At 36.3% G+C, this 23,676-nt stretch overlaps 2 protein-coding genes across 2 annotated transcripts in view; both read right to left on the reverse strand.

Moving 5' to 3' along the window:
• Positions 1-352: 352 nt before the first annotated feature.
• On the reverse strand, positions 353-15,803 carry LOC138330555 (uncharacterized). Its single transcript, XM_069278118.1, has 6 exons — positions 15,257-15,803; positions 8,771-8,969; positions 7,313-7,648; positions 4,380-4,688; positions 3,848-4,104; positions 353-403 (listed from the first exon to the last, which is right to left on the reverse strand). Exons 3-6 carry the CDS (start codon positions 7,626-7,628, stop codon positions 353-355), a joined length of 933 nt encoding a protein of 310 aa, XP_069134219.1. The 5' UTR covers positions 7,629-7,648; positions 8,771-8,969; positions 15,257-15,803.
• A 425-nt stretch (positions 15,804-16,228) lies between these two features.
• The window catches only part of LOC138331590 (uncharacterized), a 40,345-nt gene continuing 32,897 nt past the window's right edge, over positions 16,229-23,676 (reverse strand). Inside the window, exons 10-11 of the mRNA XM_069279295.1 lie at positions 20,161-20,460; positions 16,229-19,251 (exon numbers count right to left, since the gene is read on the reverse strand). Coding sequence (XP_069135396.1) covers positions 17,762-19,251; positions 20,161-20,460 — 1,790 coding nt within the window. The 3' untranslated portion in view covers positions 16,229-17,761. The remainder of the gene's footprint in view (positions 19,252-20,160; positions 20,461-23,676) is intronic.

The following is a 23,676-nucleotide window of genomic DNA, read 5'->3' on the forward strand; positions in this document are numbered from 1 at the left end:
GTGTGTGATTATTCGTTTTAGTAGGAATTGGCTGATGCTTACATCGATAATAAAACTTAATTTCTGAAAGACATCGTTTTGTAGTTTTAAAAGGTGGTCGCTAGATACTGGTATAGTGACCACGTTCCCACGGATTTTTGTCTACGACTTAATTTATGTCTTATCCGAGGCGACAGATCAGCGTCTTTGGCCGATGTATATAAATTGTATAGTTTTTGTCATCACTCCGCTGACCCTTAGTTTTTCTTTATGTGCATGGTGCTAAAGATCTAAAAACGTCATTCTTGGTAGTCAAGTATAATACGAAAAGCCCATGCATGTTTTACAAAATAGAGTCGTTCACCATTTATGTTCATGCATGTTTGGACGGATTTACGGTACTTGTTTTCTTAAACACTGGCCTCTGCAATATAGAATTGTAGTTAACAGTCTCATCAATACTATTTGACTGTTAACATAGAAGGTATGCCTACTTTTGATGTAAAGTGTTTGATGTTGGCATTGTGTTCTCGACAGCAAATCCGGAAATGTGTCCAGGTAGAGAGAGTTATGATATTGCGCGTCTTCTTTATAGCGATACTTTGAAATATCTCTTCTAAATGATTAGTTAAACATTGTTGACTGTGATCTAAGTGTGTTTCTTCTCTAAAATAATCTAAAGATGAGGAATAAGTTGTAACACTTGGTGAAAGTCACTTGTAGTTTCAGTGTAACTTTCGGTTGTTATCTAAGGCCAAATATACGAAAACTACGGTGCTTGATTTCGAGTTTGTCGTATTGTCGCTTCTGTGAAAGCGATGATGAGATAATACTCCGGCCCGCGCCAATACGACAAAATCTGCTTAGCTGATTGCGGATTCCCTTCTCTATTTTTTAGGGAACGCAAACTTGCCTCTAGTACTATTGCAGGCTATCGCATGGTTATTTCCAGTGTACTGTATTCTCATGGAGTTAGGGTCTTCCAACTCTTTGTCTGCCTTGATTAGTTAGTTCAGTCTGGACAGGCCTAGGGTACGGCAGTTAGCTCCACAGTGGAATCTAGCGCACTTGTTTACTGAAAGGGGCTCCGTAAGAGCCTTTGGTGTCGGTTTCCATTAAGATTTTTACTTTTGACTTCCTGCTTGCTTTTGCCTCAGGCCCTAGGAGGAGTGATACCCATCTTTTCACTTTTCGTGCTTCGTTGGGCCAGATATAGCTCTGATACCCCACTCACTGATCCTGCCTTTTTGGTAAAGATCTCTGTTGAGTCGAAGGAGAATGATCGGCTGCGTTGTCCCAGTCGGACGCTTAGGTTTTCCCTTGATAAAACAAGAGGGCGATGTACTATTCTTGCCCATTAAACAGGGTCAGCAGGATTTATCCTCCCAGTGCATCTCCAGATGGATATGTCAGGTGATCAGGATTGCTTATGAGCAGTCTAATTATCAATCTGGGGCGAAATGCAAGGAGATGGCCCATGAGGTTAGAGCCCTTGCGACTTCTTTGGCTCTCCATAATGGGTCCTGGTTCCAGGACATCATGTCTTCTGCCTTTTGGCGTGGTCAGACTACTTTCAATGATTTTTACCTACGGTCCCTGTCCTCTCATTCTAATTGACTGTTTTCCTAGGATCCCGTTATGGCGGCCCAGTCTTTGACTGTTCTTCCTCAGCAGATATTATATGTATTTATAGTTTTTAACTTATGCGAGCAGGCATCACAATGGTACACCTTTTTCATGGGAGGTATATCCAAAATTGAAGGAGAATAATTCGAACCCAGTTGTTTTCATTAAAAAGAAATAAATTATTACGGTTATTGGGAACTGCCTTAATTATGGATAAACCATATTAACTAGCCTTTGGATGTTAACTGGATCCGGGAATATTTCATTTTTTTTTTAAATATTGGGGAGGGTGTTGGTCATATTGCTTCTTCTGCTAAAACCATAAATCTATCCTTTTATAATGCACATATGTTTAGACAAGAGTCAGTTCAATTCAGAATAACTGTTACAATGTGTGTTGACAGGATATTTTGACAGGAGTTTTAATTTTTTGGTTTTGTTTTTCAAATTTTTTTTCTTCTGCATTTTCTTTTCGGTGTGTGTGTGGGGTTTTCCTCCCGTTTTCCAACCTAACTCATGCGATATATCTTTTTATAGTACACATGTGTTCACACAAGGGTTAGTGCAATTCGAAAGGACTGTTACAAGGTGATTTGTCCATCAATTGTTTTACTTGTGATGTAAATTATGACATTTATTGATTTTTTCGGGAAAAAAAAGCTGAAAATTTCATTGTTTTCCTGTCATTTCACAAAAATGAGACGTAACGTCATTATTATGATCCATGCGCGTATATACGAATGTGTAATTTTGGCCATTTTTTGATAAATTTTTATGGGGGGTCCCTCTCTTTTTCCGACCTCATTGATGCGATCTATCTTTTTATAGTACACATATGTTTACACAAGGGTTGGTTCAATTCGAAATGACTGTTACAAGGTGATTTGTCCATCAATTTTTTTACTTGTGATAAAAATTATGACATTTATCGATTTTTTAGGGAAAAAAAGCTGAAAATTTCATTGTTTTCCCGTCATTTCACAAAAATGAGAAGACGTAACGTCATTATTATGATTTAATCGTATTCAGCATGTTTCAATCATATCAAAAAATGTGTTTATTTGCCTCTGAATGTTGTCTGGTTCTCTATCTATGCGCATATATGCGAATGTGTCATTTTGGCCATTTTTGATACCTGAAATCCAAGATGGCCGCCATATGACCCCCATGGGACATTAGTTGTCAATGACAACAAGCATAAAATGAAACTAGACATCATACCGGTCCTAAAAAACCATGTTTCGAAAAACTGCCAGAGGGGTTCATGGGAACCTATTTCTCCTCCCCCACTACCAAACATAGAAATTGGATAATAGTGTTGACGACATCATTTCCAATTTTAAGTGTTAACGACATCATTTTGATAAAACGTAGATATTATATCTTAATATGGGGATTATATACCTAATTCAAAATTAAACAGTCATTAATTACAATATGCAACATCATATAACAAAGTATTCAACATGCGACATCGGAAATATCCAGAAATTTTGGATTATTTACGTAACCACGCTTGATTGTGTTAACGATATCATGCAATATTTTGATATTGTGTTGGAGTGTTTGAAGAAACGGAGAGATTTATAACACAAATAACACTTGCTACAGTTACAAGGAAATGTCCGTGGTACGGTGCACTCATTGTCTTATTGAGATTGTCGTTACTGGTGACACAGCATACCATTTTTATCTTGAAGCGAACAATATTCCGCCATTTTGATTGCAACGACAACCATGTATGTGACGAAGTTTCTCCCCCGTGGTTTTCAAAACTCAAGGATTACATGGTGATTTGCAAAAGGTAACACCCGCGATAAGCTTAATCAAATGTAGAGATTGAAAATTCAGTTCCTAATAAAAAAACAAATGATCGAAAAAATGCGCATAAGTTTTAAGGATAAGCCAATGTTAATCCCATTTTCATTTACAGTTTTAAAATTTATAAATTGAATAAGAAAAAAGAATTAAGAATGAAATCAGCTACAACTAAACAACCTAATTTTTTTCATAGAAAATATCATCCTTATAGATGCTCCACCACCGACAGAGCATATTCGATACTCATTATTTAAACGATACGAGTTTAATCGTGTATACATGTGTCGAATTAACACAAAACAATACATATGTAGTAATTTATTTTGCTTATGAAACGTCTTCAACCGGTACTTCATTCCATAAAGCGTATAGTGCTATGGAGTTTTTTCGGGACGCAATTAATTATTTGCAATATTTTTACCTTCAAGTTAATAAGAAGCTCAAACATGTCAATAGTGGTAATTGCGTAATGTACGTAAGTTTTGTAATTGAAAAACACTAGCTCGTCTGTTTTTGTTTTCATAGAGAAAAATACTTTTCGTCCGCGGTGTAGCATCTTTAGGAAATAGGACATACCCTCACTGGATTCAGGAGGGATATTGATTGTAGTTGAAGAAAAATCTTCACTGGGTCCGGGGATGCTTGTTGTTGCTATACTTTTGATTGTTTCAGGAACAGCTACGGAGAATAAATAACGTGCGTGACATTTGAAACAATGATATACGCGTGTTAAGCATATGATCAGAAAACAAGTTAACAATTATCGTCCATATTACTCTCATTGTTGTCATAATCAACATTTCCTCTTGCAGTTAACTCTTTAGCGTTTTTCTGGTAATGTCGTATCAAATACCATCAAATATTACAAATCATTTCGCCAGTTTTGGCTAAGTTGAATCAGAAACGTGTGTCTAATTTTTGATAAGAACTCCGAAATCTTAACATAAACTTACCAACTTGGAGTTGAACTATGTCGCCATCAGCATTTGCTCCTTTAGCTTCTGCCCAGCATTGGTATTGAGCTTCGTCCATTGATTTCTTGGGGTCTCTAATCACAAGTGTAGGAGTTTGCGGACTATAATAGTATTTATGATTGTCACTCAGAACTTTCTTTCTTAATGGTATTGTTTTGTCTCTCTTCCAAACAATTCTATCTGGTAGCGGGTCCACTTTACAGTCTACGAAAGCTGCTTGAGATCCTTCCCATGTTTTATATACCGTATCATACATCATGATGGTGATATCCTCGTGTGCAAACCGTTCTTGAAAAAAACAAGCGTGGATATTAGATTAAGGACGTTCCGAACAGTGATCGAATGCGCCGTTCGTTCGGACCTCCTCGGGTCAATGGGTGCATTCGGAACTGCACATGAAAACTCTTTTGTGACTAAGATTATGAAGAATAGCGATCTATATGTTATCCGTATAACAATATTTGACCTTTTAACGTTAAAATCAGGATGTTATAGTCGATAAACAGCGTATTTGTCGATATTGTTATTAGTTAGGTTTGCCGAAAGCTTGATACCGGGTGAAAATCAAAGTTTGTACAGTAGGTGTAGGACCTACATGTAGTTTCGACAAACTAGAAAAAAATAATGTTGTCAGATCTTTGAATTTGGCTAGGCTAATATAACATGAAGCTACATGTATCTTTTGAGAAGCACATTACATAACTCATACAAACGGACTGATATATGCCGATACGGTCTCGATCTTGTACTGAATAAAATGAGATTTCATAACAATCAAGTGATTAAAACATTTTCTGTTCAACTCCGACATATTTGACACTTAACATACATGTATGTGTTTTAAGGAAGATGCATAATTAAATCAAGATATTCCAATTTGGCGAGTAATCCTCTAGTATAAAACTACAGATACAGAAATATTTTCATATCTCCATCGCCCCACCCCTGCTTTCGTTCAATTTGTACAAGCTAGAATACATATATATATACATGTATTTTATGAATATTGCGTATGTAGATGTCTACATGTATCATGAATAGCTAATATGGTCCTCAATAAGCACTAACACGTTCGTGAAACAAGATTTTATTTACTGTATACATGTACGATAAGACATAGGCCTAACTACAGAATTAGATGATTCATGTATTTCCCATTTTGAGAAAATGCATGGAAGTACTCTGATTCAGTTGATCAAATACTATCTTACGAAAAAGCACATGTAAGCTAGTGTCAACATCAGTATTTATCTGTGATATAGAAACTAAACATGTACATGTAGGCATAGACTAATTATTTTCCTGTCTACAGTAGCTAATCAGCTGAACGTAAATCGAGGATTCAGAATAAGAGATTTTTTTCTTAGGCGTATATATTCTACTTGCCGTATAGGATCCAAAAATCTGTTTAAGTTTACTTCGGATAATAAATATATATCTTTTATGTATTAGATATGCAGATATCTCCTCAAAAACATACAAAGACATACAGTTGTGTATGATGACATCGATTTTATCGACATTGTTGTGATCAAGTTGAAGTTATCAACTTCGATCGTTGTCACGTAGACGCTTTTCATCGTTACAATTTTGGCGCCAAATTCAAATTTATGCTTGAATATCTGCCTCAAACGACTATTGAAGCTAAGATATCTTGACGATGGAAAGATAGATTTTGATAAAATATTTTTCCGCTAAAACAATATAAAATCATGGATTGTCTAAAGGGTAATTGAAGTATAATCTTTACACGGAATTTTTCATATTCATTTTTCAGATATTGTATCCAGGTAAAATAATGGCTTATTTGTGCCATTTCTTAGCTTTGTATAGCATCAAATCGGTGGCATCGTGACATAAAATTAACAGGTATAACAATTTATATTATCAGACTATTACACTTTATAATATTCAATATATAAGATGTTCTTTATAAAAATATTACCGCTCGATTTCGGTCTAATAATATAATTGTGAAAAAAGTCATTTTTTAGGGGGTAGGGGTATAGAAAGGCTAATTACTCAAAAATTCCGCGGTCAATTTTTTTTATATTCTTTCATCATAACCCAAACAACTGTTTTATTATGTGGACAAAAAATAAAGAAAATTAAACGACACAATTTTTTGAAATTAGGTATTTAAGTTGAAATTCAAATGCAAAAATTGGCCCTTTTTGGGCCTCATTTACACGCATTCGCGTGAAAAATTCACAATTATTGTATTTTCAAGAGTGGAAACGACATTTAGGTCATTGATAGTCATATAAAATTACATATTAAAGATAAGAAATGTTGTTGTTTGTAATATTTCAGTCAATTACCAAGCTTTGAAAATATGTGTGTAAAACTGTATTTTGAGAATATCAGACGGTAAAGTAGGGTTATTGAGAGTACAATATTTCCAAAACCGCACGGTCAAATTTCAAATAAAAGCCTTAATAAACAGTTTATCAACCAATCTTTCAGTGAGCAAATTTTCAAGAAAATTAAACAAGGGGAAATGTTTTGGCCTAACTGTAGCGAACCACCTTACGATTATGCATTTACACATATACATTGTATTCTGTAAATAGTACTAAATTCCATAAGCGACATGTGATTAAATATTTGCGAAATATTTTGTTTGTCTAAAAAGTTTGACATTACTGTTTAAACTGACAAACCTACATTACGATAAAGTTAAATCACCAGTGATAAAGCCGAACTCCACGTTTGTTTCCGGGTAGTTCTCACATATATATTGCTTACTATATTTTTTAAAAGTGATGATCATTATGCATGTTTGATGGTTTGTTTGAGTCAAGGGGATGAAAAGTAGTAAACCTACGATGTAGACTGGTATAAATTAACAAATGTACGATGTAACTGAAAAAACACGTCAAACATATCACTACTAAAGGTGTTTGACTTACCTAATCCCGGTTCCGGTCTAAGTATCTTTTCAATAGCTTCTGCGTGGCGTTGCACAATTGTACACAGTGACGGTTTCACTAATGTTAATTTTGGTTTTAATTTTTCGTAGTCTCCGTAAAAAATGAATGTTTTGTCAATGAGGCAAGAAAACAGTTTCTGCACTGATTTTATTTTTCTTTTATCAGACGCAGTTAGTGGGACGTCTTCCAGAAGACGTTTAAGCTTCTTGAACTCCTTATCTGTCATGCTTACACTCAATTCATCAACCATGTCGTTATGAATACTGATAGCCTCGTCAGGTATGTTCGTAGCCATTGTGGTTGTAGACAGATAATCTGAAAATATTAATTTTTACATTATTTCGAATTAGTACCAGTAGAAACAGAGGTCTGTCTACTTTCTTCTTTAAAATACACTTCGGATAACCTCGATTTATTATCAATAAACGAAAAATGCACTTTCAGTTTTGTATTCATGGTAATATATCCTTATTGCACAGACAACAAAATTAAAACAACTTATTTTATATGTAGTTGTATGTTTAGTAGACATAAATATACATCACTAAACATCAATTATTTGCCAAATGTTTCAAAATGTTTAAGCTCCATCGGCGGTGGGGCTTATCTAAAGTAATAGTGAAAAATAGTGATTCTTATTAAAATTTTATCAATTCAAACTTGTCGGGCGAAAGCCGATTAATTTCTAGATTAACATTGGAATAGCTGAACCGCTAGACGATAAATATCTAACCACCGCCTTATTTTTCTTTGTCTTATTTCCCTTTGAAAAGGACCTGTGTCGATATCAATTTACGTCATGTGGAAGGTAAACTAATAAACGTATGAACAATTTTAGGAATTTTCAAACAATGTTTATATTAACCCTAACCCTAACCTTAACCGAACCCTTGTATCCATTCATTTTGAAAATATGTCGCAACGAAATTTGAAAAGAAGAAATAGCATCAACGATAAATGATAGTTTAGAGCTGATAGAACTTCATACTGTCTTTTAGGAAGACACATTGAAATGGTTACACACGTTTCAGCTGTAACCACAATTGGAAATCGTCGGATGACCTCAGAATTAATAGGTGTAAGAATATGAAAATCAGACATTTTCGCCGGAAGACCTAGTTACGCCCTAAGTGCGCGTAAGACAATGAACAGATATTGAAATGCCGAACTACTTTGATAACCTTGTTTTAAGAAATTAGATGTAACCGTTTCTCCATCAAGACGCACAACGACAATGCACTGACGCTTTTTTCGAGGAGTAAAATGTTGTACCATCGGTGGCAACCATGGTTTTTGTTTTACAAATAGTCCCTTAGTTTCAAAATACATGTACATCTCATCCGAGGTCAATGTACAACAGTTACATCAGCATAGTTTTGAATGCTGTAGAGAAGCCATCATCGATGTTGTTGCTTTCATTGCAAGCTTTCCTCTTACCTTATTTGGAGAAAGAATTTACAGAATAAATCCAAAACAAATCATTTCATATGATAGCAAGGTATTCCAGATTCTCATCAACAGGGAATCAAACGCTTGATATGATGAATCTCAATCAGGGTTCCTTATCATAAATGACAGTTATTGCACTTCGAGCTGAGAGACAAAATGTAGTCATCTGTGATGGTGTGCGGATCATCTGTAACACAACAATACAACATATGAAACAAAATACGACTGGTATATATATTTCTGACACAGTTAAAGATGCTCCACCGCCGACAAATGGTATTTTTTTCACTATCAAAACAGGAGTAGACGATTTTGTATTTTTCTTCAGTTACAAAAGTTACTTGTTTTACACCAGTACCACCATTAAAAAGTTTGTGCTTCTAATTTTACTTCAAGTTAAGAATATGAAAAATAATTAATTGCATCCCGAAAAAAATCCGTGGCACTATATCTTATATGGAATGAAGTAATGATTGCGCATGCACCAAAGGCGAAATAGATTATTTCATGTTTTTTTCGGTGTTAATTAGGCATATATATACACGATTAAACACCAATTATTGTTCAAATGATGAATATCATTTATGCTCTGTCGGCGGTGGAGCATCTTTAAAGTTGAAAATGGTCATGCTTCATAATTTAAACATCGTGTGGTTGCTGTATATCAGAATGAATGCAGATTTTTTATGGGATAACTGCTATAAGCAATTTAAAAATCTGCTAGAGTCAGTTAATTTAGAAGCCGCCATGGCTATTGTAATATAATAATGGAAAAGTTAAATTTAAATATATTAGTTGTACCATTGAAATACATATATGTTTTAACAGTACATGTATGTAGTCACAGTCCATGTCTGTACATGTGGCCTAGCCTTAGGGACCTGTCGTCGTGTCGCGTAACATGTTGTCGAGACATTGATGAAAGCTATTTAACCAAACAGTTACACATGACTATGATTTATCATGTCTGCTAATGATGTAACTTAGAATGACTCTGTGATTAACATTGATTTATAGATATTACTCAACACAAACATGTAGGGCTATTTAAAGGCAAGCAAACCATGCATAGAGTGTCAACTTTCCCCCAGTATTCGACCATGAATACTGGGCCATACTTTGCCATGCGGAATAAAGTACTGAAACCACAACTCAGCATTTGACTTATACCCAACTTTACTCTACAACATCTACACCTCATCGACATAAACAGACACAAAGAAAAGATTTACTTCACTATAACGGTCTTATAATACACTTTATAAAGAACTTGTCTGTGTGTCTTTGATCGACGTCAAACACCAACGTACATTTATGTTTAAGATACTCCATGGCCTCCATTGTAAAACAACCATTTTATATCAACACGAAAATGAAATATATCCATTAAGAATGACACACAAAACGTTTTAATATTCCTATATGTAGAATATCAAGTTATTTAAGCAGTTTTAGCCTAGTACCTCAATGGAATTCAATTCTTTTGTTTAAGTTTTGACTTATTTAACGCCCATTCTGTACCCAATTAAAAACGCTTCTTTTTAAAATTAAATCAAAGTGTCAAGGTCACTCATAGATGCTGCGAGTGAAGGCCTCAAACAAAGGAACAAAGAAATTGGTTTATTATTTATACTGAATTTAGTATACATGTTGTAGACTATATACTAATTAAGTGTGCAGTGTTGAATTTTGGAGCTAAACAAAAGATATTTACGGTATACCGTATTTTTCATGATATTTAAAGTTGATTCAAGAACAATAAGTTGAATAACTTATTTTCCTGAAATAATTGAAATAAATTTGATATTTAAATTTCTTATTTCTGAAATAACGATTTCGACCCCAATAAACCGGTCAGAATCTGAGTGCCATTTTTATAAGTAATTAATCAATTCTATATTCATATATTAATTACTAAAACTATCGATTTTATCAATGTCTCTTCAAAGACAAATACAAAAGAAAAGAAAAATAATATCCATATCTTAATATCCACTTAATTTATGAATATTTTAGGGAAAAAATAACATTCGAAATATTACCATTTCCGAATATGTCTTGGTTTCTTTTAAGAAAACCAACATGACTGCTTGCATGCATATCACTTTGCTTTGCCGAATTTTGACTAATAAATCATGGCCAGATACGTTTGCCAAATAAAAGGTACAATTATGTGGTTACATATAACTCTCAAATTTCATTGAATTCACAAGAACGCTAACATCAAGAAAACTTCATGCAATGCATCAGACTTTAGCAAGTCTTCGTAAGGCTACCGTACAGTTCACGGAAATAGAAGCTCGTTTGTCACAGTTGCTCGTACATATATATAGATTCTATTATCATGATATTTTGTTACATTTTGTTTCCTTTCAATCCCTGGAGTGACAGAACAAGGGAGGAAACTCGTACTCAAAACTATTCACTTTTACTGCGCAATAATATCATCAGATATAGTTCATCAATGCAACCAAAACAAAACAAAATTTTAAACGTTAGAACTTTCTTTTGCAATTACCTACCTGACATAAGATTTCAATAATTGATCAGTAGCATGAATTATGTAAAATTGAAATAGATATGCACGATCCAAAATCGACCGAAACTCTGCCGCGGAGGATGACATTGAAGAAGGCGTTGTTCATATTTTTTGGGAATACACAGATGGTGGAATAATACACATATCATACAGTCCCAACAGAGTTCGAACACGCCTTCAATAGTGTATATGTATTTTCAAATTCAATGTTTGTATTATTGAATATTGTGGTTTGATTTATTCATACCATCAAGTAATATGTGAAATGAACAAAACAAGATTTACTGCCGTTGGACCCTATTTGTGAACTACTACTGTAGCGAAAAAACTGTACATTGAATGAAGTGACGCAACAAGATAGCTGCGTCCCACACACCCTAAAGTGGCGATAATTGGCTGAAATTGAACTAGGCGGAGTTAAAAAATGATTGAAGTCTCATTTGCTGAAGATCAAACGTCAGCTGAACGTTGTGGCTAAATTTCCAACCCGTCTACCTTCAGCGGCTATAAATTAAAGCACATTTCTTGCACATCTTCATACAAACGGCTACAACCGCTGGAAAGAGCGATAAATTTTCTTTTAATATCATCCTACACATCTATACAAAGTCCCATTACTAAGAATTACCAACCCCATTAACAAAAACATTTCTCTAGATTTTTGACATTCACCTAATTAAAAGCCATTGTGTCCATAATATGCATGAGCAAGGTCATAACTATTATTAAACATATTAATTAGTCATAAACCTTAGTGATAATATATTTCATATGTAATTCAATTTATCTGCTTGTAGAATGGAGAGTTTGACATCAACTTTATTTCATTTACCTAAAACATAAATCTTTTTATCAATTTTGTAGCTCTAGACTTTCGTTGACAAAAAAATTATTTCCTTTTAACCGTAATTAATTATATTTACCATGATCATACAGATTCGTTTTATTCACAAAATGATATGTCACAAAACAAAATGCTCGGCAATATCTAAAACGTATAAAAAATATCAAAATTGCATGACGAGTATAGCCCGGGATATAGATTCATGTAGATTTTACCAAATTGTGTTTAATTCATTACATTTCTTGGTTTATTATTTTTTAATACATGTATTATTTGGAGATGGTACCATGCTGGCATTTTATAAGGGTTTCCATTCAAGTAAATGTTCGCTGCTTATCCGACTTTAAATATTATTTAATAAAGTTAATTATTTTCGAAATCTAACGATATCAAATCCACCTAGATTTAAAAACTGTGTTGTAATTTATATTATCGTTGAAATTAAGTTCTTAACCATAAAAAAAGTGTTTTATTACTTCAATCATACATTCGCTATCACTAACATTTATTTAGCAAGTATTGTATCGGTTTATAAGAGAAATCATTACGGCTTTTCGTATACGTATCTGCCTTTCATTTTTAAAACTCCTTGTTTATTAGATCATGACGGGTTTCACTATACCTAATTATAAGCTTACGTACAGTATATCTATATTGCATTTAACACACACATCGTAATTTGTACCAGTTTATTACAGAAATCCTGACGGTTTTTAATTTGTAATAGTAACTTTTTATATTCAGGTCAAATTTGAAAGGAATTAAAATTTAAACAAACCCTGCGTCTTAATTTTCCTTGTGTCACAAACATTCGCCTACAATTTAAAATTAGATTTTATAGGCCTATGCATGTGACAAAATCAACTGGTCGTACATTACAGGTGTGTGTATCTTCAAACTTGAACTGCATGAAGTAGATTTTATGTACAGTGTACAGAACATGAGTCTCCTGACCTTCCGAATTCATGTTGTCGATAATGAAAACTAAGATGGGTACTGATTGATAAAGAATTTATACCACCAACGATAATTTGATAAATGTTAGATTATTATAATTGTTTATGTTGATATATATCATCTGTCCTCGCTGATAAATGTATACATCAATCCTCGGCACAAACACCAAATTGTAACATCAAAACCAACGTGCCCTTCAAGTCATATTGGCCCCGCCCACCTTGTAAACGAACCATCCAATGAGAAAACGTTTTGATTCTCGACGCCACATAGTACTTGTCTTTCATCATGTACTATCGATACTTGTCTTAAATGTATTACACTTTCGGCGTTCACAGATAGGGTTCAACGGCAGTAATTTTCATCTCAGACTAGTTTTACAGTTTCGATGTGCTCAGGCTCAGAATGTTGTTTCGCAGCGTCAAAAAAGTATAATCTAGCACAACACAAATTTCTATAAGAAATGGCACTCGAACTATGAATATTATCTTATATCAGCTCAGAAATTATGTTAGCAATTAAAATTCTGACCTATTTCGTGATCATTTGAGAGATTCCCAGTATGTCTTTCAAATCTAGGTGATGAAACAACTATTATATTTATCAAAATGCATATCAGAATACATATCTGAGACAGGCAGCAGGTTTGTATAGATTTTTTCTGCTATGATTGATGGTTGGGAAGATATAACATGATATATATGCGGTTAATTTTGCTCTTTTTTTCTCAAATAAAATATGTTGAAAGTGAAATTACTCCAGCATACATAACTCTTATTCAATCTTTATTGTTGTTCGCCCCCGTGAGGTAGGCTCTAATCTTTATTGTTGTTCGCCCCTGTGAGGTAGGCTCTAAGTTCTGCCACCAGGCCGAGACACACTTACGTCTATAAAAGTGGTAGTCCTTGATCCTGCCTGGAGCACAGCATAAAAGGGAAGAAATAGGACGACTGGTTCGCCAATGTGAGTGGTGGGTGTGTTGTTTGGTGCTTCGGTGGCATGCTTCAGTGATATAGCACACAGGTTTACGACGCGCAAATTTTTTTTAAATACTAAAAATACTGATTTTTACAAGGAGACACCACACGAATAGCCAGGCCTTTAACAATACAGGTCAGGAGACAGTCCCTAACATGTCTCCTCCACAGTTACAAACATGTCCCGTGGCCACTCTTTACCTCCATCCCCAACACATATAACTAATTAGTGTACCCGAGGTCCCCAAAGCCATAGCTAGTAACACATCCGATCACTTCAGAGGTCAAGATAACTACCCAGATAACTGCCTGCTATCAATATGATCGCCTCTACAGTGTTTAAACACGTGCCCAATTATCATTATCACCGTCTCAAACCAGACACAACATAAACACTATAAAGGCATTATTAAACAATAAATATCACATCACGACATTAAACCGGCTTATGAAAACCATTATGTAATTTTGTGTAACGGGCTCAGTGATGCTGCTGAACCGTACCTGTATAGCGCAAACATATGTAGTCTAGTGGTAATCAATTTCAGCCACAGGATCCAATGACAACGCTCCATTTATACATGGATGGTGAATGCAAATGATAATGAAAACTTATGCACGTACAATGTACAAGATTTGTTGGTGAGTTGTTTCGATTATCGTCTTATTAACAGTAAAGAAAAAAGGTCTCCGTGTATGTTGTATCATGCGTGTATGAAGTGCGTGCAATATGCTCGTCTTGTGTCGCCTTGTGATATTGGAGCTCATTTTAATAGACATATATCACTGACGCATGAAGCAGGGAACAAAACAAGCCCACCCCACCCAGCCACTTTTCAGTGGCCCACGGATAAACCACTCGTCAAATCCATTTATAAAGATGCTAAACCGCCGATAAATGGTATATATGTCTCTATAAAAACAGGAGCAGGTGAATTCGTATTTTTCTTTGGTTACAAATGTTATTTACTCTACACCATTACCACCATTGCAAGGTCTGAGCTCGTAACTTTACTTCAAGATGAAAACATTAAAAATAAGTTTTTGCATCCCGATGATCATAAGCTGCAATGTGACACTAATGCATGTATACAGAGCCTAGCACATTACACGGTTACACACATTCGCTCCCCAATACCGAGTAAATACTTACTCACCCTCACGATAAGTGATCGCCAGCTCCATTTAAACTTCAGACAGAAATAAATGTGTCAAATAATTTACGTCTTCAAGCTTCAAGTATCAATGTTAATCACGTGCACAGCATTGTCTATTGTAGGAATGATTAACCCAAAGTTAGCAAAGATTATATTCGGTTACTACGAACACTAAGAATACGTGCCTTGTTGACATAATTGAAACACTATGAAGTCTATTTTAATAAACACATATCCTTATGTTACAGTAGTAGGCAATGTCGTCGTCTGTTTAGTGTGTATTATCCTCAATTGCCTACGTAATTAGCCTGCGTTTAAATACTGTAGTGTCCAAGGACGAATGTACATTGGTGGAACAGAAATAGCCAGGTATTCAGGGCAGATGAATAAACTCTGGTATTTAAAAACAATGTCAATGGTATCGTGCATAAATGCTTCCAACGTATGAATATTTGGAATGGGGCCCTTTTTCTTCCTCCACACGGGTTTTTCCACTAACATCTCCTGTCACGTTACGGTGACCCTCCATTTGAATCGAAGCGGGAGAGAAACGTATCACACGTGCACAGTCTAGACATTTTCCTTCAACAGCTTCGGCGGACGGTTTTTACAATCATTCCTAAATCTATTGTAAATGTGTTATGTTTCATCTGGATTACATCGATGATAAAGTTTTTGTTTTTTTATAAATGTATGACAAAATGTATGTTTGCGCTTTTTAATTCAATTAGTTGTCTTCTAATGACGCACTATTTTCTAACATCCCTCGTTGTAGACTTGCACAAACCCAGAGACTCGTAAAGCTTTTTAATAAAAAATAATAAAAATCTAATATGATTGAATTGAAACATGGGTGATAAATTGAGTTGCTCTTGATATAAATTCAACATAAACTGCTTCGCAGTTCATTTAATTTGTTTCAAGAGCAACTCAATTCATCACCCCATGAAATCGATCAAAGCAAGATTCAATCCTTAAATAATTTTATTATGAGGCAGCAGCAGATCGAACATACATCAAATGTCGTTTGGTTGATAGTGATAAAACTAAGGAGTATGGTTTACGTCTTACGTGAAAACATCTAACAAATGCTAAAGTAGAAGTTGAGGACAAACCACTTTTTCTTTCATTACATTTAATAATAAATATTCAATTTCAATATCCAAATTTTTAATTTAAAAATATATTAAAATGTCACTAGTATTACACATCTGGCATAGCCTATCTTAGTCTTCTCCTGATTTTAGTAGTACAAACAAACAAAACAAACATGAAACGTAGGAGGGGGTTACTCCCTGATGCAGAAAATATCAATATACATCAAATTTATTGTAACTCTATAAATCAGCATTAATATTTTGTTTTAATGTGTCAGCCGAATTTACAATGAGATGATTTTAAATAAATAATAATGATATAGTACAGGGTGTCCAAAAACGCATGTCCCTAGTTTGACACTTTTTAAAAAGTGTTTCAATAGACGGCAGAATTTGATGTTTAAACCATAAGAAAGGTAATGGTCTAGATCTGCTTTATACAATGAAAGTCGCATTTCGCGATGTGTTGGGAAAATTGATAATTTTCAGTCAAAGAATGTGTTTGAGGTGTCCACCCTTCTTTTCGATTGCATTATGAATTCTGTCCCTGAAATTCTAATTTTGATACAGGTCGTGGACAGATACATATTGAGTGACATTTATCTAAGGTTACGTTCGCTAACACAGCCTGAATCTTTATCATAATGGAAACTAACTGAATCGTGACAACATAAATGATGTCATATTTTTATAATAACGTCACCAAACGTAATGATGAGGATACTCTTGCTCTCAAAAGCATTTTGAATTTTCAAAAATGTTTTAGTATTACAAAAGGTTTTACCTGTCAAAGACGGGACATGTTTTTAGACACCCTGTATGTCTGTTTGGTGATACTGGTTCTATTCGCCACAACAGAACAGATATAGGCTACAGTCCGTGTGTATAACACATTAGCCATTGCATTCAAGCAGCCGGATAAGACTCTTCCTTCAAATGTTTTAGCTTTCTATAACGACAGCCAATGAAAACTCTGGGACAACTATCATCAAAGACCTAATCGGACATCGTCTCTACAAAAACACAACACTTTAGTTTCTCAATAGGAGTGGCAAATGAGGCTCGGATGTGACGTATCCGTCTACAAAGACAATTGTGTGACGGCATATTTTGATTATGACATCATTATTACCTGTTACGTCACAATAGTGTGATTGCATGTGTGTCTGGCGATATGTATGAGATTGCTGAACGGGTTAGTTATGTGATTAAAATTTTCTAATACATTCATAACATCTCTCATATTTACATCTTATCATATTCAAAAATCTCCTATAATAAGCAAGAGGCCCAATGGGCCTTAACAGTCATCTGACTGTTAATACAATATATGGTAGGACTGAAATACACAATAAGTTGTATGTTTATCAATTGTAACATATTTTATGGTAAATGTGCATACTGTAGTTCAGACATCACTATAGTACTGAACTAGGCTGAGTTTGTTCCGCTGCATAACCCATAGAATGTTGTCTTTGTCGATACCGATATCACTTAAATAGGTTTTATCTGTGCGTAATGTCCGGAGTTGCTTCCCTCGTCCATTGAAGAGAAGTATATTATTGTTGAAGGAGTCTAGTATGACTAGGTTACCGATGTTGTCAAATAAAGCATTCCAAGGATGGACTGGAGTTAAAGAAACTTTACCATCAATAACAAACAACTTCCTGAAAAATTCGTCAAAGACAATAACACATCTTCCATAGTCAGTGAGTCCATTGTCAGTCACGGCGACATTATGGGTTACCAGGCACTCGGATATCTTTCCTGGACAACGCACAATCGGTTCACCATTGTCTGAAGAAGCTAATGATGTAAGAACTTGTGATCCTTCTGGAGTATATTTCGTGATTAGGTCATTCGTACCAACGATCACGTGATTACTGGCTGTACTACAGATGCACTGTGGCTTCTTTCTCATTCCAAATCTCCTCACTAATCGTCCTGACTCGAGCTCGAGGATGCCTCCGGTTCCATCACAGGCCCACAACATATTGGTTGTCGGTGACAGGCAAATGTCTCTGATCCAGGTAGTGTGACTGATCGTTTGTTTTGTAGTACCTGTCTTGTCTAGGAGAGTTAAGGTATGATTGCCATCACATATCCAAGTCTCACCATTCGTGTTCGGACAAATGAAATCAACTTCATATGGAATTCTACACTCCTCTAACATTTTCAATCCAGGCAACAGGGTATATACATCGCTTGGCTCGTCAATAGTTCCCTTTTCTCTTTCACTTGAACTTGACAGGAACGAAACATCTTCAAACGATTTTTTAATTAAAGTTTTCTTCTGTTCTTCTGGATTTGCAGAAGGAGTATTCAGGGAAGGTTTCACAGGACGTGAAGCAGGAGACTTAATCTCATATCCTACATCGTGAATGTCTTTCTCAGAACCCAAATCAAGTGCTCTTTTGCATTTCTTTACTTTTTCATTAAGTTGCGTTTCGTATATTTCAAGGTCTTTTTTATAGGTTTGAAGTAGTTTGGAATTGTCATCCTCCTGTTTGTTATAGAGAGTCAACATCTGAGCTGATTGAAGCCTAATTTCCTGGAGCAATTGTTTGGATTGAACCTTAAGCTGTTGTGCTAGTTTTTGGAAATGACTTGTGTTTTCCTCTAACTGTTTGCCTGTAGCGATGATGTCCTGTTTAATGCTGATAATTTCTTTTCCCTCTGTCTCCTGAATGAATTGTATGATGTTCTGTTTCATTGCATGAGTGGTACCATCAGATATTGAATGGTTTTGATGCTTCTCAGATACACATTTGATACAAACAGCCACCTCACAATCTTCACAATGAAGATCAAGCAGATTTCCTTTGTGGTTCGTACACGTATCATGGCCTTTCGTAGTGACATTCGGTGATTCTTGGACGTCTTCAATTCGCTCTCCATCTGCAATGACATGACATTTTTCACGATCATAAAAAAAATTAAAAAATAAAGCATTGCTTAAAGGCCCACTAACTTTCCGGGCAAAATTTAAAGGTTTCTTAAAAACATTAAAAACAAAAGAAAATATATGTCGATGGCTTAAGATGAGGTTACAACACCAAACATATGCAAGATTTCCTGTCTAATTTACGATAACAGTGGAGATTCATTTCGCTGTTTTGCCGTCCGGCGCAGTGATAGTTAACAACCGCGCGGCATTTAGGACGACGGCGGGAAACATAAAACGACCCGCGTTATGAAAATTAACATTTTATTAGTTCTAATTAAACAGTTCTGAAGGTGATGATAAGTGTGCTAGTAAACGTATAGTTAATAACTTCTGCGACTCTACAAAGTTATCGATCTCGTTTTACATTCCTATTTTAAAAATTAAAAGCCGTTTCGGAAAGGTAGTGGCCCTTTAAGAGAATCTGCTTTGTTCCATTATGGTACAGAAATATCAACAGAGTTTCAGGCGAAGCCATGACACTCGAATGTAATAAATCGCATCCCCGCACTTCATAACCGGATATGAAAGAAGAATTTCAATTTAACAATGATTGAGTTTGAGTTTGCTCGCACCGGTCGTGATTCAATCGAGAATAAATATGAAAAATCGACATCGACACACAGAAACTAATTTAAATTGTGATGATATACAGAAATATAAGTATCATGCAATTTAAAAAGTTGTTCCCATGACAATTAAATCGCACTAGTAGAACTTGATTCAAAGGTATTTTCAAGATGACGACCATCTTGGATTTTGATGGGGACAATTACAGAATCATTGTAGGCAAAAAAAGACGGGCGAAGCACAATATCTATAGGTCAGCCTGACTCTTCGGATCAGATGATTTAACCACATACCTGACACAATGTACAGTGAGGAAGTGTCGCTGGAGCTAATTCCTTTACTATCAGTAGCTAAGCACGTGTACTGTCCTTGGTCGGCTATGGTTGTCTCTCGGATGATTAACGTGGGACACATATCAGAGCCTCCGTAATATCTTTGGTTGTCTATTTCTATAGCAATGTAGTGGCCATTTTCTAGTTTAAACCACTGAATAAATATAGCCTCTGTTGATGCGATGATGTTGGTTTGAAGAATAACCGTCTTCCCGACAGGAACAGTGAATTCGCCGTGGCTGATTTTTACATACGGGGTACCTGGCAAAATGGGAGAAGGTTAAATGTATTGATAAGAATTATGTTGATTAAACAAACAACCATAACAATAATTTTTGTTCACAGATACCCGAGGGTTAGGACATAATGATATTAGTGGGGGAGGAGAAATAGGTTCCCATATTCCCCTCTGGCAGTTTTTCGAAACATGGTTTTTTAAGGACCGGTATGATGTCTAGTTTCATTTTATCTTGTTGCCATTGACAACTAATGTCCCATGGGGGTCATATGGCAGCCATCTTGGATTTCTGTTATCAAAATGGCCAAAATGACACATTCGCATATACGCGCATAGATAGAGAACCAGACAACATTCAGAGACAAATAAACACATCTTTTAATATGATTGAAACATGCTGAATACGATAAAATCATAATAATGACGTTACGTCCTCTCATTTTTGGCGGGAAAACAATGAAATTTTCAGCTTTTTTCCCTTACAAATCGATAAATGACATAATTTTCATCACAAGTAAAAGAATTAATGAACAAAACACCTTGTTACAGTCATTTCGAATTGCAATAAACCTTGTGAAAACACGTGTGTACAATAAAAAGATAGATCGCATCAAAGAGGTCGGAAAAAGAGAGGGACCCCCCCCCCCCCCCCCCCCCGAAAAGAAAAAAACAACTTAAAATGAATAAATTAGAACTACAAATATTCTGGCAAAACACATAGTAACCGTTTTACTAAATTGATCTGACTCTTGTCTAAACCATATGTGTATTTTAAAAGGATTTTATGTTTTTTAGCAGAAGAATCGTGGACACCCCCCTCCCAACACTACTCATAGAGAAAAAAATCTCATAATCATTATGACATACATTACATATTCCCTGATCTATGATTCAGACAGTTCCCTATTACAATTACATTTTTAACAGCCAGGGTAATGTAAGGACCTGCCAGGTTTATTGGTGGAGGAAATGCGGAGTTCCCGGAGAAAAAACACCGCCAGCAGTCAGTACCTGGCAACTGCCTCAAGTAATCGGCCACTGCGGCCCCAATTACAACTTGTGCCATAACGAAACGTACAACTGTGTTCTAAATATTATCTTGAATTTTTGCTCTAAAAACACGATGGCATAGCACAGCTCATTACCACAAAACTAAATCCTTTCGTTCTCGCGACTGTTCCTTTGGTTTTCACCAAGCTGCTGCAGGTTGGCGTAGGATTTCAGCACTCAGGAAAGTAAATGTTCACATCTATTTCGACGATTCCCTCATGCTCCACCTAGTCTAGGAATCGTTGGAGCGGAACGCCCGTCTGGTACTGAAACGTTTGCTCAAAGTCATCCTTCATTCCTTCTAGAGAGAAGTCCAAGGTTTTTCTTCTCAGGACTTTGTCTTCCTGGGAAACCGTTTCAACACAGATCGAGGTATTGCCCTTCCATCTTTGGAGAAGCTCCGAGAAGGCCAGAGATCTTGCTCTGACCTGCTCTCGACTGGTCATTCGTCCAGCGTTGGTTTCTCAGTTTTCTGGGTAATATCAACTCCCTGGCAGATGTGGTCCCCCCTAGGGTAACTTCATATCATACCTTTCTAGATGTTTCTCCCCGCAAACCGGGTGCCTGCCAGCAGGGAATGTGAGGCTTGGCTTCCTCTCCACCAGTCCATGAATGAGTTTGATCGGTTGTGGACTCTGAAAGATTGTGTTCTCCAGGGGTTCGTTGTCCAAGTTAGTTCCCACCATGACCTTGTTCACAGATGGCAGTTTGAGGGGGCCACGGACAACTCTACAGTTGTCGCGTATCTGGAGAGAGTGAGGGGGGGGGGGGGCAAAGTACCACGTCCTTTGTGCCTTCGCCATTCGTGTTCTCCTCTTCTGTCAGGAAATGCAGTTGACTCCCTTAGTCAAGCATCTTCCAGACAGGTGGAATGTTCTGGCGGATACTCTTTCCAAGGGCCGCAAGCCTTGTGACAGAAAGGCAGCTCAATCCTCCGATCTTCGAGGGCATTTGCCAGGTGCGGAACAGACCTCATATAGACCTTTTCGCCACTTCCCTGAACAACTAGTTGTCCACCTTCGTCTCTCCGGTGCCAGACCAAACGACTTGGGCTGTGGACGCTCTATCTCTAGATTTGGAGGGGATACATGCTTATTCAACCTGGTGGGCAGGGTTATAATAGAAGTTTCGGGAGCATTATTTTTCCCCCCTTCTGATAGCGCCCCTGTGGCCGAGACAATCCTGGTTTCCGGAGCTCTTGTCGTTTTTTGTAGGTGATTATTCCTCTGGTTTGCCCACTCAGAACCAATCTCCTGCGCAATCCTTGGTCCCGGAAGATCCTTTCACGAGCGTGAAGCTATCTCAGGAGGTCTCGCTCAGTCAGGACTTTCTTAAGACGTGTCAGCTCGCATCGCCCGATCAATTAGGTCTTCCTTACCTGCCGTCTACCAGGCATGGAAGATCGTCTGTGATTGGTGTATCGACAGGAAGATTGATCAGGTCTGACCAGCTGATTGCGGATTCCGTTCTCTATTTGTTTAGGGAAGGCAAACTTCCCTCTGGTACTATTGCAGGCTATCGCATGGCTATTTCCAGTGTACTGTATTTTCATGGTAGACCTGAGTTCGGGTCTTCCACCTCTTTGTCTGCTTTGATCAGGGGGTTCAGTTTTGACAGGCCTAGGGCACGGCAGTTAGCTCCACAGTGGAATCTAGCACTTGTGTTACTGAAAGGGGCTCCTTATGAGCCTTTGGTGTCGGTCTCCATTAAGGTGTTTACTTTTAACTTCCTGTTTGCTCTTTCCTCAGGCCGTAGGAGGAGTAATATCCATCTATTCACTTTTTGTGCTTCGATAGGCCAGATATAGATCTAGTACCCTATTCACTGATGCTGCCTTCTTGGTCAAGTATCAATAGTGTCTCCATTGAGTCGAAGGAGAATGATCGGCTGCTTTTTCCCTGTCGGACACTTAGGTTTTACCTTAATGAAACAAGGGGGCGATGTACTATTCTTGCCCATTAAACAGGGTCAGCAGGATTTCTCCTCCCAGTACATCTCCAGATATCATTTTATAGTACACGTGTGTTTACACAAGGGTTAGTGCAATTCGAAATGATTGTTACAAGGTGTTTTGTTCATTAATTCTTTTACTTATGATGAAAATTATGACATTTATCGATTTTTAAGCGAAAAAAGCTGAAAATTTCATTGTTTTCCCGCCAATTCACAAAACTGAGAGGACGTAACGT

Source organism: Argopecten irradians, chromosome 9, assembly GCF_041381155.1.
Source record: "Argopecten irradians isolate NY chromosome 9, Ai_NY, whole genome shotgun sequence".
In the NCBI taxonomy this organism is placed as follows: domain Eukaryota; kingdom Metazoa; phylum Mollusca; class Bivalvia; order Pectinida; family Pectinidae; genus Argopecten; species Argopecten irradians.